The 16971-nt window shown below is 41.3% G+C and overlaps 1 protein-coding gene across 3 annotated transcripts in view; it reads left to right on the top strand.

Annotated features, from left to right (window-relative positions):
• INPP5F (inositol polyphosphate-5-phosphatase F) overlaps positions 1-16971 on the top strand; it is a 100696-nt gene that overhangs the window by 17455 nt on the left and 66270 nt on the right. For all 3 annotated transcript variants that reach the window (XM_012803675.2, XM_023511633.1, XM_023511635.1), the window contains exon 2: positions 5071-5151. In XM_012803675.2, coding sequence (XP_012659129.1) covers positions 5071-5151 — 81 coding nt within the window. The remainder of the gene's footprint in view (positions 1-5070; positions 5152-16971) is intronic.

Here is a 16971-nt window from a genome sequence, read left to right as displayed (position 1 = left end):
AGGCTGGATTCGAACCTACCACCTTAGGTGTATGTGGCTGGTGCCTTAGCCACTTGAGCCACAGTCACCGAGCCAAAATTGTATTTTCTTTTTCTTTTCTTTTTTTTTTTTTTGAGACAGAGTCTCAATATGTCATTCTTGGTAGAGTGCTGTGGTATCACAGCTCACAGCAACCTCAAACTCTTGGGCTTATGCGATTCTTTTGCCTCAGCTTCCCAAGTAGCCGGGACTACAGGCCACAACGCCTGGCTATTTTTTTTTTTTTCTGTTGTTGTAGTTGTTATTGTTGTTTGGTAGTCCTGGGCTGGTTCGAACCTGTCAGCTCCAGTGTATGTGGCTGGCGCCCTAGCCTCTGAGCGACAGGTGCCAAGCCACAAATTGTATTTTCTTGAATGGGTGATGGTGATGCATTCACATGGTTCAAAATGCCGAAGACGCAAAGGGTTTTGAGTGGGTTCTCACGTGCCTTTTTCCAGCTGCTGTCTGTGCCATCCTCTCTGCCTTGCTCCCTCTTACTCTTTTCTGCCGGTGTCCTCATCCTTTTCTACTCCAGAGAGAATAGACATTTCAGTGTCGTCTTTGATCTGTTCTCTCCTGTCCGCCATGCGGCCTCCTCTGAGGGCGTTGGTGTTGCTCTCCTGTTCCTCCTTCACCCTCTGCCAGTCCACTCTCTCTCAAGTGCTCCTTGTCTTGACCTCGTGTGTCACTTCACACCAAGACTTTTACAGTATCCTCCTAGCTGGGTTCCCTACTGCCAGTCTCCACCTCCTCTCAAATACCATTTCATCAGATTTTTGTTTCTGGTACATACATGTGTGTGTGTTCATGGATCATGATGTAGAAGCTCTTTCTTACAATGGCTCTCACACATTTGAGAACACTGTTTAGCTTTTGAGTGAAGGTTCATTACATCAACCTTGTGATATAATCCTGGCTGTAATCTTGTTTCACTTATGTCGTTATCTGCTGGCTGTGGTCTCCAGGAAGTGCAAGCTCATTGTGTTTTATTCAGCAACTCTCTCCACAGTTGGCTTCAGTTTGCTTTTCAATTCAAATCCCCATTATATGTGTGTCCTCTCTTATCTCGATTGTTTGCTCCTTTATTTTTATGTCATCTTACCCTGATACAGTGCCTGGTTCCTGGTAAATATGTGATAGGTGTTGGTCTCCGACAATAAGACACATTCCAGACCAAAGCTTATCCTTTCTTTCCTCCGTATTAATTTTCTTGCTGCTTTCCCTGTGCCTGAAGTTTCACTTCTCTGTGATCCTCTCTGATGACTACATCAGCCCTAACGTCTTCCTCTACCTGCCTATTCCTAGAGCTCTTTTGGTACCCAGAGTCTTACCCCTGTGGTCCATTCATCTGAGGTCAGGGTGGCAGGAGGACAGACGGCTACAGCTCTTTCCTTAGCAGGGGAATCCGTGTTGGCAGGTGTTGAGACTTGGCCTGTCTGGTACAGGATTCTAGCTCACTGTTTGGAAAGAAATCGAAGTATCTTTGTTCCAGTAGAGTTAGAGTTAAATATTTAAAAATCAACAGGGAAAATCAGTGAATATAGTAATTGATGTGGAGTAGGGGATAACTTTGTAAGCCTAAAGTTAGTGAAAATATTTGCATGTCAGAGTTAAAATCCTTAATACAAGTAGAACAAATGAGTCAATAAGGACTATAAAGAAAAATTGTTAGAAGATAAGAACAAGGAAATCATGGTAGAAACAATATAAGCAGCCAGGTATGGTTAAGTGTTTAATCTTATCAGCAATACAAGGAAAGTAAACTTCATGTTAGGAAGTGGAGGCTATCAAATTAGCAAAATTGAAAAATTCTCAATGCTGGCAAGAATACTTTGTTTTTTTAATTTTAAAACTTTTTTGGAGACAAGGTCTTACTTTGTTGCCTGGGCATAAGGGCAGAAGCATGATCATAGCTCACTGTAACCTAAAACTCCTGGGCTGAATTGATCCTCCTACCTCAGCTTCCCACGTGGTTGGGACTGCAGGCAGACACCACCATGCCCAGCTAATTTTTCTGTTTTTTGTAGACATGGAGTCTCACTATGTTGCTTAGGCTGGTCTTAGACTCCTAACCTCAAGTGATCCTCCTACCTTGGCCTCCTAAAGTGCTAGGCCCACAAGAATACTTCATTTATTTATTTATTTATTTTATTTTTTGAGACAGAGCCTCAAGCTGAGCCCCTGGGTAGAGTGCTATGGCTTCACTGCTCACAGCAACCTCCAACTCCTGGGCTCAAGCGAGTCTACTGCCTCAGCCTCCCAAGTAGCTGGGACCACAGGTGCCTGCCACAACGCCTGGCTATTTTTTTGTTGCAGCCATTATTGTTGTTTGGCGGGTCCGGGCTGGATTGGACCCGGCCGCCTTAGGTGTATGTGGCTGGCGCCTTAGCCGCTTGAGCCACAGGCGCCGAGCCTATTTATTTATTTTTTGAGATAGGGTCTCAAGCTGTTGCGCTGGCTAGAGCGCTGTGGCATCATAGCTCACAGCAACCTCCGACTAGGGCTCAAGTGATCCTCTTGCCTCAGTTTTTCTATTTTTAGTAGAGATGAGGGAGGTCTCGCTTTTGTTCAGGCTGGTCCAAACTTGTGAGCTCAGTCCTCCCACCTTGGCCTCCCAGAGTGTGTGGATTACAGGTGTGAGCCACCGCACCCAGCCCACAAGAATACTTTAAAACAAGCGTTTTCTTTCTTTCTTTTTTGTTTAAGAGACAGAGTCTCATTTTGCCGCCCTCGTAGAGTGCTGTGGCATCACAGCTCATAACCACCTCTAGTTCTTGGGCTTGGGTGATTCTCTTGCCTCAGCCTCCTGCGTAGCTGGGACTACAGGTGCCCACCACAATGCCTGGCTATTTTTTGTTGTTGTTGCAGTTTGGGCGGGGTTGGGTTTGAACCCTCCATCCTCAGTATATGGGGCCAGCGCCCTATTCAATGAGCCACAGGTGCTACCCAAAACCAAGCATTTTCATATTCCTCTGGAAGAAATCTAACTTGGTATAACCTTTGTAGAGAGTAGTTTGTTAATATTTGAGAGCTTTAAATTTTCTTTTCTTTTTTCTTTTCTTTTTTTTTTTTTTTGAGATAGTGTCTCACTGTGTCACCCTTGGTTGAGTGCTGTAGCATCATAGCAACCTCAAACTCCTGGGCTCTTGCCTCAGCCTCCCACGTGGCTGGACTACAGGTGCCCACCACAACACGCGGTTATATATTCGTTATAGTTGTCATTGTTTGGCAGGCCCCAGGCTGGGTTCAAACCTGCCAGCCCCAGTGTGTGTGGCTGGTGCCCTAGCTTCTGAGCTACAGGTGCAGAGCCAGAGAGCTTTAAATTTTCTAATGTTTTGACCTACTGATTTTATTCCTTAGGATTCTGCTCAAAGCTGTTAATTAGGGGAGACAAATAAAGTTCAATTATCATATTCAATTTATAATGTTCAATTTATCATATTGTTTTTGTAAAAGGAGATAAACTAGAAATCGGTTAAGTGCTTTCTTTGAGGAAGTACATCCTTAAGTGGAAAATTGTACCACCATGAAGTTACGATTTTGAAGAATATTTTAAAGAAGAGAATACTCATGAAATGTTAGAAGAAGAAAATTACTCTCTAATGCTGTGTTTGTTATTGCAGTTGGGTATGCATACCACCTATGACCCGAAATGTAGCAAAGTAATAAGTTATCTCTGGGTGGTGAGTTGGGTGATATATTTTCCCCAGTTTTATAGTGTTACTTTTATAATAATGTGTGCCACTTACAGATGATTGCCTTACTGACTACTTCCATGCGTTACTTGTGTGGGTCGACAGTGTACAGAGTGGCTTAGACTGAGCACGGCTAGGAGCCAGGTAGGCAGCCAGCTCGGATCATGTGTGACTTGGCTGTTAACTTAGTTCTAAGTCCATTTCCTACCTGTAAAATGGGGCTCCTGATACCTAACTCAGAGTTGTCAGATCAGAAACAATAGTGTATATATAACAGCCTTTATAAAAGTTCCTTATTTTGCTTCTTGCAATCAAAACAAATAAGTCATTTTTGCTGCCCATTTAATCTGTCTTAACAACAGAGACATTTAAGATATAGTACAATAGTCAAAACTCAAATGAATTTAACTGTTAAGTGTATAATTGCCACCTTGAGTTATGGATTGAATATAAATTTCACCAAAATAAAATTTAAATGCTAATAATTAAATTGTAACTTTAATTTTCTGCCAAGAGAAGTACTGTTTTCATTCTTGCTAATCTTTCTCAGCTGTTAAACCACCACTGATGTTACGTTATTCACCATGTATATAAACAGCCTTTTGCAACTCGAGTTCCACAAGAGAATTAAGCCTTCTTCTTGTCCTTACCCATCTGTTGTGTGTAATGAACTTGTTTCTCTCCTGTGCGTCTAGAATGGTACTGGCGATGTGCCATCTTATTTCTTGTATGGCATAAATGAGAAAACGGTCACCCAAATCGCTGTCTGGTCTGGGGCTCGCTGAAGAATCCTGATTGAGATGCTGGGCACATAGCAGGCACTCAAAATGGAAACCGTTTCTATTGTTTTTGCCCTGGGCTTTCTGGATTTCTTTGCTTGGTGTAAGCATCTTTTGGAAAGCATATTTTCCAGAGCATGACCCAGTGAGTGGGCAGCTCTCTGGCAGTTTCCCAGGCCTTGTCTTTGGGTCTGTGATCTGTGCTGTATGTAGGACTGTGGGCAATTCCTCCTTCTTGTAGTGTACCAGCCTCTTTCCTCCACTGCAGGGCGCCAAGGTGCTGCTTCCCATCTGGGAACGGTTCAGAGTGTCAGTTCTGCCCCTGTACCTGCCCTTGTATCAGAAGCTTATTCAGGCCTCAGATTTAATGCCTTGTCACAAATTGCTTTATATGTGTAGTTCTGGATGTTCATGCTTTTTGGGGATGTGGATCATTTTTTAATATACTGCTAAAGATACTGCTTTGTACCTGAAACTCGATAATGTAAAAAAATATATATTATAAAGTTAAAAAATGAAAATGTATCATTTTAATGTTTTCTGGCAAATGTTTCTCATGACTCCTTCTTTTATTTTAGCTACCGATCTACTTCTTGCCTGGAATCCCATTTGTTTGGGGTTGGTAGAAGGCGTTATTGGGAAAATTCAGCTTCATTCAGGTATGTTTCTATAAACCCCTTAAATTTGTCAAGTGGTAGTTTCTGTGAAGTTTTCCTCTTGGAGGATACATGCAGATTCCATTACGGGTTTTGTTGTGTCTTAATTTTAGGTTTGCCCCAAATGGTGTTATTTTCCATATAAATGTAATGAAATAAAAAGTTTTAGAGGAAAAGAGGCATAATATTGCAATCCCCCTTTTACTAAAGAAAAAAGACTTCTTGAATGCCTGTCATGTATCAGGAATTGTGCTGGTTGGTAGAACACAGTAGTGAGCAAAAACTGACCTGTTTCTGCCCTCATGAAGCTTGTAGTTTAGGAGGAAAGACAAATTTCAGTGAATAATCACTGAAAAAAAAAGGGCAGCTATTTTGTAATCGTAGCAGGTGCCACGATGGAAAGATACATAATCTAGCAAGCGTGTTGATTTACGGGAGAGAACAGTAGGAGTAAAGCTGAGGGGCAGGAGGTGGCAGACCATGGTCGGTTGGCTTTGGGTCGGCTGTTCATTTCTGATGCAGTCACCTCTGGCCAGGAAAGAGCATGGGTCTTAGTATGCAGTGTGATCCTATCGGGGACCCCTGTCCAGGGCAGGCAAACTGATGGGCAACCTAGGTCGTTGAGTAGGCCCTCACTTGGAAGGACGGAGGGAATTTTGTTGTGGGAAAATGTAACAGTAGGCTCCAAAAACTAACTGAAAGGGCTAAATGAAATATTTTAAGCATTGTATTTAAATAAATATTTTTCCCTTGTAGTAATTTTAATGAGTTGTGAACTATAGCAGGCTTTGCTGTTATTTCCATGTGATTAGGAGTTTATCTCTGTAGTATATCCTTTTATATTCTTTTAAAATAAAATAATGGAGCATTTGGAAACTAGTTTGGCTTTTGTGTGTTGGGACACACATATTATAGGGCAATCTAATTTTCCTTTGCTGGATTCTGTGTTTTTTAAAAGTGTGTTTTTAGTATGAAACATTTTATGAATATAAAAGACTGTTTACCACAGATGTGGGGAATATACAGGTAGGTCTGCCATCCAGATGAGGAGATGAAATTGAGCGATGTCTTTGGAGCCCTTTCTGTACCTTCCTCCAAGGGTTTCTGTTTCCTGTTTCTTTTCCCTTAAGGGAATCTGCTATTTTGAATTTTGTGCTTATTATCCCCTTGATTTTCATTACTGCTTTTATTATTATACACATTACTCCTAAACAAGATACTGCTAAGACTTGTATTTGGGAGTTTGTTTTTTTTTTTGAGACCGAGCCTCAAGCTATCGCCCTGGGTAGAGTGCTGTGGCGTCATGGCTCACAGCAACCTCCAACTCCTGCGCTCTTAAGCAATTCTCTTGCCTCAGCCTCCCGAGTAGCTGGGACTATAGGTGCCCACCACAACGTCTGGCTGTTTTTTGGTTGTAGTCGTCATTGTTTGGCAGGCCTGGGCTGGATTCGGACCCGCCAGCTGTGGTGTATATGGCTAGCGCCTTAGCCACTTGAGCTATAGGCACCACCCTTGGAGCCTTTATATAAATGATATTCAGCTGTTCATATTCTTTAACTTTTTATTATTTATATTTTTGAAATTTGTCCATGTTGATACCTGAAACCATGGTTCTTTATTTTTGCTGTTGTATGAATATATCATGATATGACCTTTTTTCTCTCATTGGGTAATTGAGTTGTTTCCTTTTTTTTTTTTTTTTTGGTGTTTTTTAGCTATTAGAAATAATACTGCTGTGAGCATTGTATATTCTGTCTTTGGTAGATTTTTTTAAGAATGCATTCAACACAGGAGAAAGGCATTGAGTCATTGTGTAATCATGCTAAGTATTTTAATAACACTCTCCTACCTGTCCACATTTACATACATAGATTTTTAAATTCATTTACTTGCTGACAGGATAATTTCACAGCTGGGTGTTCTGAGCTAAAATTCATTTTCTATTATTGAAATGACATGTGAAACTTTTGAGTTATTTTTTTCAGTTTCAGTCATATCTTAGAACAGGGACTAAATCACTGAAGTTAGGCAGGAGGCCTGGATACAAGCTCTGTTTGTTAGCTGTGAGATAAAAGGGAAGTCAGCTAACATCCTTTTCATCTGTGTGTTGTTGTGTGATAGACAAGATATCCCCAAAGTATTAAGTTTTGGTTTAAAACAGCAACTTAATGGTATCTTGCCTCCAGTGAGCTGGGCAAGCAGCTCTTCTGCTCTTGTCTTCTGTTGGTGGGGACATTCTCGTAGCTGCATTCACCTGGGAGTTCACTGGGGTTGCCTCAGTTTCCTTTCATGTGGCCTCACTCTCTGTGTGTCTCCTCACAAGGCCTCTCCTTGTGTTGGGTTCTCTTTTCTGAGTAGCCTACATGTCTTTCCATGATGGTAGCTGGGTGCCAGGAAGACAAGTCCCAATATGCAAGGGCCTGTGCTGCTTTTTTTTTTTTAGAGATAGAGTCTCACTTTGTCGCCCTTGGTAGAGTGCCATCGTGACACAGCTCACAGCAATCTCCAGCTCTTGGGCTTAGGCAATTCTCTTGCCTCAGCTTCTCAAGTAGCTGGGGCTACAGGTGCCCGCCATAACGCCCGGCTGTTTTTTTGTTGCAGTTTGACTGGGGCTGGGTTCGAACCTGCCACCCTCGGTATATGAGGCCAGCGCCTTACCCACTGAGCCACAGACGCTGCCCTGGCCTGTGCTTCTTTTTTTTTTTGAGACAGAGCCTCAAGGTGTCCCCCCTGGGTAGAGTGCCGTGGCATCACAGCTCACAGCAACCTCCAACCCCTGGGCTCAAGCAAGTCTCCTGCCTCCGCCTCCCAAGTAGCTGGGATCACAGGCGCCCGCCACAACGCCCAGCTATTTTTTGGTTGCAGCCGTCATTGTTGTTTGGCGGGCCCAGGCTGGATTCGAACCCGCCACCTTAGGTGTATGTGGCTGGCGCCTTAGCCACTTGAGCTACAGGCGCTGAGCCGGCCTGTGCTTCTTAAGCTATATTAAGACAAGAGTGAAAGTAACTGATGTCTTTATTTCTGTAGGGTATTTTGAGTCCCAAATGAGATGACATACCTGAAGGTGCTTAGTAAATTGTAGATTACTGTTTTATCCTTTTTTTTTTTCTGCAAAATAAAACTTTTTATTCCCTGGATGATAAAAAAGTGGGGATGCGTGATAGATAACCAGAGCACAATACAATGAATATTTGGTGTGGTTTCTTACAATGTGATTTATCTTTTGGTTGCAAATACAAACCTATTGGTTCATGTCATGCAGAAACCAAATTTTTATGAGGCCAAAGAGACCAAAACCAAGAAGTGGATGTTGTATAGGATCTGAGATGACTTTCGTGGGAGGTGGTGTCTGACGACCACTTCTCCCTGTACAGCTCCTTCATTCTTCTTCTTTTTCTTTTTTTCTTTCTTTTCTTTTGGCTGCCTCTGTTTGTGTATCTATAGGACAAAATTTTTGCCCTTAATATAGCACCCTCAGCTCTCAAAATTACGGACATCTGTTATTCCCTGTTATCACTGGAGAGTGACCGGCAGTGAAAGAAGATTGAGTAGTGAGTCTCCCTTAGACGCTCAGAAAAGAGACTTGCTGGGCCTGGAGCCTCCCCTGGCCACGTAGATCAAACGTGCTCCAGAGGCTCATTCTCTTAGGTGGGAGCAGTTTGAGTAAGAGGATTTAGACCTGGCAGACAACCTAAAAGTCGTCTCATGCAAACAGTGTACAAGTATCAGTTAGTGGTTGAGGAATTTATGATGCACTGAGAATGTGATCATCTGTGGTCAGTCTTGTTTGTATGTACTTCCCCATTCTTAAATAGGTGGTCAAGAGGCAGGGAGAATTCCTGGGATATAGGATACTTTGGAAAAGGGAGTGGTGGGGAATAGAGTGACCTGGAGAAAGAAGGGCAAGGAAAGTCTCTTAAGTTTTTGCTGTCCTAATCCTTGAACTTTTTTTTTTTCCTTTTCATTATCACTTAAAGGGTTTGACTTTTAAGGAAGCGGGGTGGGGTGATGGAGCCAAGGAAAACCTTTCCTAGGCCTTGCTGCTCTTCATCCCCGCCCAGCCCTCTGTATGCCACTCTGCCTCGGCTCCTGCCTGTAAACATCATCTTACTCTCCTTCTCAGCCCTTGCCTCCCCACCTGCTCTCCCTGGGCCCCTGCGAAGCTCTTGCTGTGGGTCAGATGGGCAGGAAGGGAGGGGTACTGGAACCGAGGCGATGACTCCGAGGGGCATTTCCCTGGGGAGCATCTTATCTTTGGGGGTATCAGGTGAGGAGAATGAAATGTCTGTACTTAAACTCTTTGCATTCCTGTTTCCCTCCTACTTATTTCTCCATATTAATGCAGGATTTTTTTCTTGCCTAGTGAGATGGGAACACACATTTATTTGAGGAGATGTCATTGACAGTCTTAAAACGGCGTGGGTGAGCCGTGCCGCTGTGAACTGACTGTCACTGAACTCTGAGATCTGGGGAGTGCAGCCAGCCCTCTTGACTTAGGAGCTGTGTTAGTCTGCCAGGGCTGCCATACCGAAGTACCACAGGCCGAGCGGCTGAAACCACAGACTTGACTTCTTTTCTCACAATTCTGCAAGCCGGAAGTCCAAGATCAGGTGTTTGTGGGGTTGGTTCCTGCTGAGGCCTCTTTCTTTGCCTTGTACATGGGCACCTTCCTTCCCTCTTGGTTTCTTTTCTGTAACTATCTGTGCCTGCGTTTCTTCAGCTTATGATGTTGGTCATACTGGATTAGAGCCCACCCTCATGAACTCATTTTAATACTAAGTTACCTCCATAAAGACCCTATCTTCAAGGTGCTGGGGGTTGGGGCTTCAACATATGATTTTTTTTTTTTTTAGAGACAGACTCTCACTTTGTCACCCTTGGTAGAGTGTGGTGGCATCACAGGTCACAGCAACCTCCAGCTCTTGGGTGATTCTCTTGCCTCAGCCTCCCGAGTAGCTGGGACTATAGGCGCCCTCCACAATGCCTGGCTATTTTTTGTTGCAGTCTGGCTGGGGCTGGGTTTGAACCCACCACCCTCAGCATATGGGGCCTGTGCCCTACTCACTGAGCTACAGGTGCCGCCCTCAACATATGATTTTGAGAGGACACAGTTCCTGTAACAGGAACTAAATGTCCATGGATATGGTCAGTACAAAGCATGGCAAAGAGAATTTTCTCTAGTCCAGTATTGCTGTTTCTTGCCATTTAACTTTTTATTTCAAGGTGTGATAGACCATTCTCTAAATATCATTGACTAGGCTCCACCCAGAGGTGGAATAATTTTGAAAGATCGCAGTTTCTTTGGGTCAGCTTACTTCATGTAAGCTTCACTTGCCAGCTACAGACAAAGATGATACCTCTTAATATCTTTGTTGTGAAGATTTAATAAAACTCTCATAAATTGAGTTCTTGATAATAGTAAGCATTCAATATATACTGTTTTTTGTCTTCACTTAAAGGCTCTTAACAAATTTTAAACTTAAGACTATTTTTCTAATATTAATGTTTGTTGAAACTGTAATCATCTTAAGCCACTAAAAGACTACATCATAAGAATGTATAAAAAGTAATGATTTTAGTCATAAAATGTTAACATTCGCGAAAGCTATATTTTACAATCCACATGTCCATTTTATAAAATATACAATGGAAGAATCTTAAGTATTTTTTCGTTGGGGTATCCTTTGTTAATAATTGTCCACCCTTTTAGCAAGCTCTACCAAAAAATTGTTCTAGTGCCTAGAAAATATCTGTTTAAAACTGTTAGGCAGTTTTTAAGTTGGAAAGCTTATTCCCCAGATGGTTGCAGGTGGAGTTTCAGCCAGACTGTAACATAGTTGACAACTTGACGGCGTCTGACTTTGATTTGGCCACTTGGGATTTATTAGTATGAGGAGCAGAAAGTAGGAGGGATGTGGAATGCATCAAACAGATGAAAGGAAAGCATAGCTGCAGGAAAAATCAGCCTTTTTTGTTTCTTGTTATGTCCACCAGGAAATAATAATGATACTCAAATTCTTATGATTGTGATCACACATCAATTTTTTACTTTCTTTTTTTGTTTGTCCCCTCCCTAGAGGGTAAACTCCAAGAAGGTTTTGCTTACCTGCTACTATGTCCCTGTGTGCTGGCCTACTCCAGAGATTGTTAAAAAATGTACAACGAGTGCTTATTGATTTTATAAATATTTATGGAGTACATGCTGTATGCTGAGGAACCCGAAGCTTCCAGGAGCATAGACTCGGAATCTGAGCACTAGATGTTAATGATTCATACATCAGCTTTATTATTACAGAGTTAGGCTTCCAAATTCATGTGATGGAGGGGCCTGCTGGGTGGGCGGGGCTCCTGGGTGGCAGAGGGGGAGTGCTGGGGAGGGAAGGAGAGAAACGGCTGTCAGCAGAGTCAGGAGTCAGCCACTGGGTGGAAAGCCCACGTCGTGGGTGATGTGTTTCTTCTCTCCACTCTCTGTGTCGTGTCTGGGGCACAGCCATGTCTTCCCACAGACACAGCCTTGAAAAAATTGCTTTAGGTTGGACATTTTAAATGGATCAGAAAAGCTCTTCAATTTGAACATATTTTCAAGATTGAAAGAGGATAAGCTCAATTAGGGAAAGAAGGATCAGAAGGTAGAAAGCAAAAACATATATTTAGAAATAGTTTGAAGAGACAATTGTCAGGAGTCTTGATTAATGTAGCAATAGAGGCTCTTTGTTTAGTAATTGAGTGAATTACTACTCATAGTACCGAACAATCACAGACAAAATTCACTCAAGTAGATCTCATTCATTAAAATACTACTCGCCATCTGTTGTTCCTCCACTTTTGAAGTGGTGAAGAAGTCTTAATCATTAAGATGGTAAAATGCATTATGCATGTGGTTGTAAAACTGATTTTAGTCTTCTCTCTATGGAGACTTTCTTGCTATGGCACTAATGACGTGAAATATATTTTATATATTTTAGGGACGAATGAAGTAAGTGTCACTCACATTGTTTTCCTACTTGCCTTAAAGACCATCAGAAGACCCCACTCTTTGAAGGCGTTGGAGAGAAACAAAGAGAAGCCTGACAGGGGCCCCCTTTGGCGCTCAGCCTCTGCTGGAGGCCTGGTTCCTGGGACAAGATAGATGCTGCTTTTGTTTAAATATGAGTTTAATTTTGTACAACTATACTGTGGGAAAAGTAGCTTGTTTTATTGTGTACTAACAGTTCACATTATGAAAACATAAAGGCATTGTGATGATGGTCATGTGACTCAATTTTATTAAAATCATGGAGTTGTATACTTACAGTGGGTGAATTTGATGGCACTTAGGTTATATCTTAAAACTATTAACATTTAAGTCAGAAGGTAGCTTTAGTCTATTGTCTTTACTTCTGATTTCATCTTAATTTAAAAAATGAATCTCTTATTTGGTAACTTATAGGTGACCTTTTTATGTGCTAAAGTTTTCCTTAGAATACTTTCCTCAAAGAAGTACAAAATTGGATAGAATAAAAAATGTTTTCTTCAAAGCAACAATATTGGGCTGGATGTAGTAGCTCATGCTAGTAATCTCAGCACTCTGGGAGGCCAAGATCTCTTGAGCTCAGGAGTTCAAGACCAGCCTGAGCAAGAGCCAGGCATTGTGGCACGTGCCTGTACTCTCAGTTACTTGGGAGGCTGACGCAAGGGAATCGCTTGAGCCCAAGAGTTTGAGGTTGCTGTGAGCTGTGACACCATGGCGTTCTATCCAGGGTGACAGAGTGAGACTCTGTCTTGAAAAAAACAAACAAAAGCAGCAATATTATTTGTAACATAACATCTCTACCAAAATATAAATTATCTAAAATCTAACACAGATGCGGTCATTTTGTATTTATCTACTCATTCATGAGGACTTCAGATTTATTTTACGGGTGGCTAGGTTCTTGATTAACCCGTAAGAGATTCTTTAACTGTGCTTCAGCAGACCTTGAGCCAAGTCTATGAGAAGATTACATTCTTATGCATCTTCTCTTCTGTCTTGGATTTGTTTCCCTCCTGTTCCATTTCCTCTCTCCCCGAGTACCTCAGTGCTGAATGGTCTACCGTTCTCTCTCTGCTTCCCTCAGCTTGTTCCATCATCCTGTACTTCAGAATTTTCCATCTTTTGCCCCTGATCTGAACTCTAAGCTCCTTGGAGCAGATAGTTCTATCTCCCTGGTAAAAACAGTGTTTGAAGTAGTCCTGTGAATGTGACCCATAGTTCTGAGCTCTCCAGAAGGTCTTTAAACAAATATGTTGTTTACTCCTGAGCACATCTCTAAGTGGTGTGGGGGATTTTTATATTTTCAGGCAGAGAGAGATACTTGAGAGGCAGGCCAGCCTCGCTTCTCATGCTACTCCACTGTCATTCCTTTTTCTACCTATAAACCCATTTGTTCCTAAACTCCAGTTGTTTCCCTCAGTGGTTCCTAAGGCAGTGATATTAAAGTTTGGTTTTTAGCCTCAGAAAGAAGGCATTGTTAAAGTAAAAATGACTACACGGGCCATCTCTAAGGAAACGTAGTTTTTGTCCTTATTCCCTCCTTTCTATTATTTTTTGTACTTTTTTTCCTAGTTTAAATAGTTTAAATCAAATTATTGTTAGGGCTGAGTTTAAGAAAGGAGATTCTTTTTTTTTTGAGACAGAGCCTCAAGCTATCCCCCTGGGTAGAGTGCCATGGCATCACAGCTCACAGCAACCTCCAACTCCTGGGCTCAAGCGAGTCTCCTGACCCTGCCTCCTAAGTAGCCAGGACCACAGGCACCCACCACAATGCCCAGCTATTTTTTTTGGTTGCAGCCATCGTCGTTTGGAGGGCCCAGGCTGGATTCGAACCTGCCACCTTAGGTGTATGTGGCTAGCGCCTTAGTCACTTGAGTCACAGGCGCTGAGCCAAGAAAGGAGATTCTTAATAAATATAATGAGTTCTCATTTGCTTGATAAATAGAATAAGTTTTCATTGGCCAGTAATAAACATCATTGAAAGCAAAATATGAAAACTATTTAATTGACTTGGTGATGAGCTTTGTTAACAGCCTATGGGCTTGAGTCTCTTTGTGTAGGGACCAGTCACCTCCAACCTTGAAGCATTCTTATGCCACCTTTCAAAGCAGTGATTTAACTTTGTGATAAATTTGTATCATGAATAATATCCTGATTATCTTTAGTATGCTGGAGTTTAATAGGGAGAAAAGTATGTAGTATATTAAAGTTTTCAGTAAACTTTAGCACTTTAGTGGGATAAGCTATAATTATCTAAAAAATATACTTTTATATAGAAGATCATTTTGCCTAATGGTACTTTATAAGTTAGACTTTTTTTATAGGTACAAAAGAGTTCATAGAATATAATAGATTATTTCAAGATTATTTCATTTTATGGCACATTTTTCTTAGGGATTCAGTCCTAAGCTTCACAGGCTAAGCTGAATATGCTTCTAATTGCACCATTTGGTGCTTTTGAAATAGAAGCTATTAAAAATGTCTCTTGTCCTAGATGCTGTGCCTGTGAGTCATTGTCAATTTTCTATAAACTCAGACTTAGGAAACTTCAGTAAGCAACAGAGCAACCAGTCAAGGCACATTGAATAGCTACTATGTTTAGAAGATGAACAAATTAATAATTGGTTCTTTAGTCACTAAAAGCACTAAAAGCCCAATGTAATGTACTTTTAGCTAGCAGGAACCTAACACTGGAAAAAACCAGCCCAGTATGGTGGCATTACTTATTATTCCATTTACTTGATGTATGCTGCTTCCTGAAGTCCATTCAGGGATCTGTGTACTCTCTTTACATTAGAGAAAGAAAAAGCATTTTCTCATAATGTAGTTTGAAACCACCGAAAAGATTATAAATATAAAACAAAAAAAATATTAAACTTACCCTGAATATATACCTTTAGTAGAAATTTAAGTTCATGCATCAGTGTGTATAATACTTGCTGTATAGACTCATGCTTATATTCATTTAAAAGTGCTAAATGGCCAAATAATAGCATGTGTAACAGGTATCAATGAAGTAGCTTTTACGGACACTTGGGACTGAACTTAAATTCATAGCAAAGATTTGGCCAAATCTTATATTTTACCAATTATAAGATTCTCTTCAGATTTATAGCCTGAAATTCTGGCATTCTGTGAGGCCAAGGTGGATGGATTGCTTGAGCTTAGGAGTTTGAGACGAGCCTAAGCAAGAGCGAGAATTCATCTCTACTAAAAATAGAAAAACTAGCCAGGCATTGTTGCAGGCACCTGTAATCCCAACTATGCAGGAGGCTGAGGCAGGCAAGAGGATCTCTTGAGCCCAAGAGTTTGAGGTTGCTGTGAGCTATGATGACACCAAGACACTTTACTAAGGATGACAGAGTAAGACTCTGTCTCAAAAGGAAAAAAATTCTTACCAAAAGTTTATAAATAAGGCCAAATCTTTCAAATTTGGATGTTATTTGTCTTGGGATAAGCTATTTAAGATATTTTATCAATTATAAGATTCTCTTAGAATTTATAGCATACTAATATATATAGTAGAGTGGTCCATTAGAATATAGGGTTGGGGAGGGATTAATTCTAGGACCACCTGCATATACTGAAATCCATACATGTTTAAGTCCTGCAGTCAGCCCCGGGGAACTAATACAGAAAAAGTCAGTTCTCTGTATGTGTGGGTTTCAAATCTCTCAAATCCTTTATTTTCAATCTGTGTTTGGTTGAAAAAAATCTGAGTATAAGTGGGCACATGCAGTTCAAACTCTGCTGTTCAGGGGACAACTGTATGTAATATTTCTGTTTTATTTGGGCTGTTGTAATAGACCACCGCAGGTTGGGTGGCTTCACTTTTGGGGGCTGGACAGTCCAGGGCCAGAACTCCAGCAAATTCAGTTGAAGGCCCACTTTGTGGTTCATGTATCCCTCTTCTCCCTGAGTCCTCACATGGCAGAGGAGAGAGGAAGCTCTACTGGGTCTCTTTTATAAGGGCACTAATGCCATTCATGAGGGTGGATCCCTCATAACCTAGCACCGCAGTCCCAGCTTGTATTATTACCATCACCACTGAGAGTTAGGATTTCAATTTGCAGTTAGCCTTCCACATCCATGGGTGTCTCATACACAGATTCAACCAACCTTAGATCAAAAATATTCAGGAAACCCTACCTAAATAACAATACAATAATAAAATCAACAGAAAAATAAAGAAACAATACAAAAGAAAAAACCAATTTAACAACTATCATTTTGGGGATTTTTTTTTTTTTTTTTGCAGTTTTGGCCAGGGCTGAGCTTGAACCCACCACCCCCCTGGTATATGGGGCTGACGCCCTACTTCTTGAGCCACAGGCACTGCCTCAATTTAACAACTATCTATATAGCATGTACATTGTATAAGTATTATGTTAGTATTGTATAAGTAACCTAGAGATGATTTAGTATACCAGAGGATATGTGTAAGTTATATGCAAACACTATGCTATTTTATATATGGGACTGAACATTTGTGGATTTTGGTATCGGGGGGGAGGGGGATGGAAGGACCTGGAATCAGTTCCCTACAGATACTGAGAAATGACTGTGTGAATTGTGGAGGGACATAGCATTTAGCCTATAGTATTCTGCCCCTACCCCTCCCAGCTTATTAAATATGTCCTCACATGCCAGATATATTAATTACATCCTATATCCCAATAGCCCCAAAAGTCTTGTTCTAGATGAGCTCTAAAGTCCAAAATCCAAAGTCGCATCTGATTATCATCTAAAACAGATATGGGTGAGACTCAAGGTATGATGTATCCTGGGACAAAATATTCTTTTTTTTTTTT

The sequence above is a fragment of the Otolemur garnettii genome, unplaced genomic scaffold, assembly GCF_000181295.1.
Source record: "Otolemur garnettii isolate 467f Iridium unplaced genomic scaffold, OtoGar3 scaffold00021, whole genome shotgun sequence".
Lineage (NCBI taxonomy): Eukaryota > Metazoa > Chordata > Mammalia > Primates > Galagidae > Otolemur > Otolemur garnettii.
The sequence above is the reverse complement of the archived record's forward strand: the minus strand, read 5'-3'. Positions and strand labels throughout refer to the sequence as shown.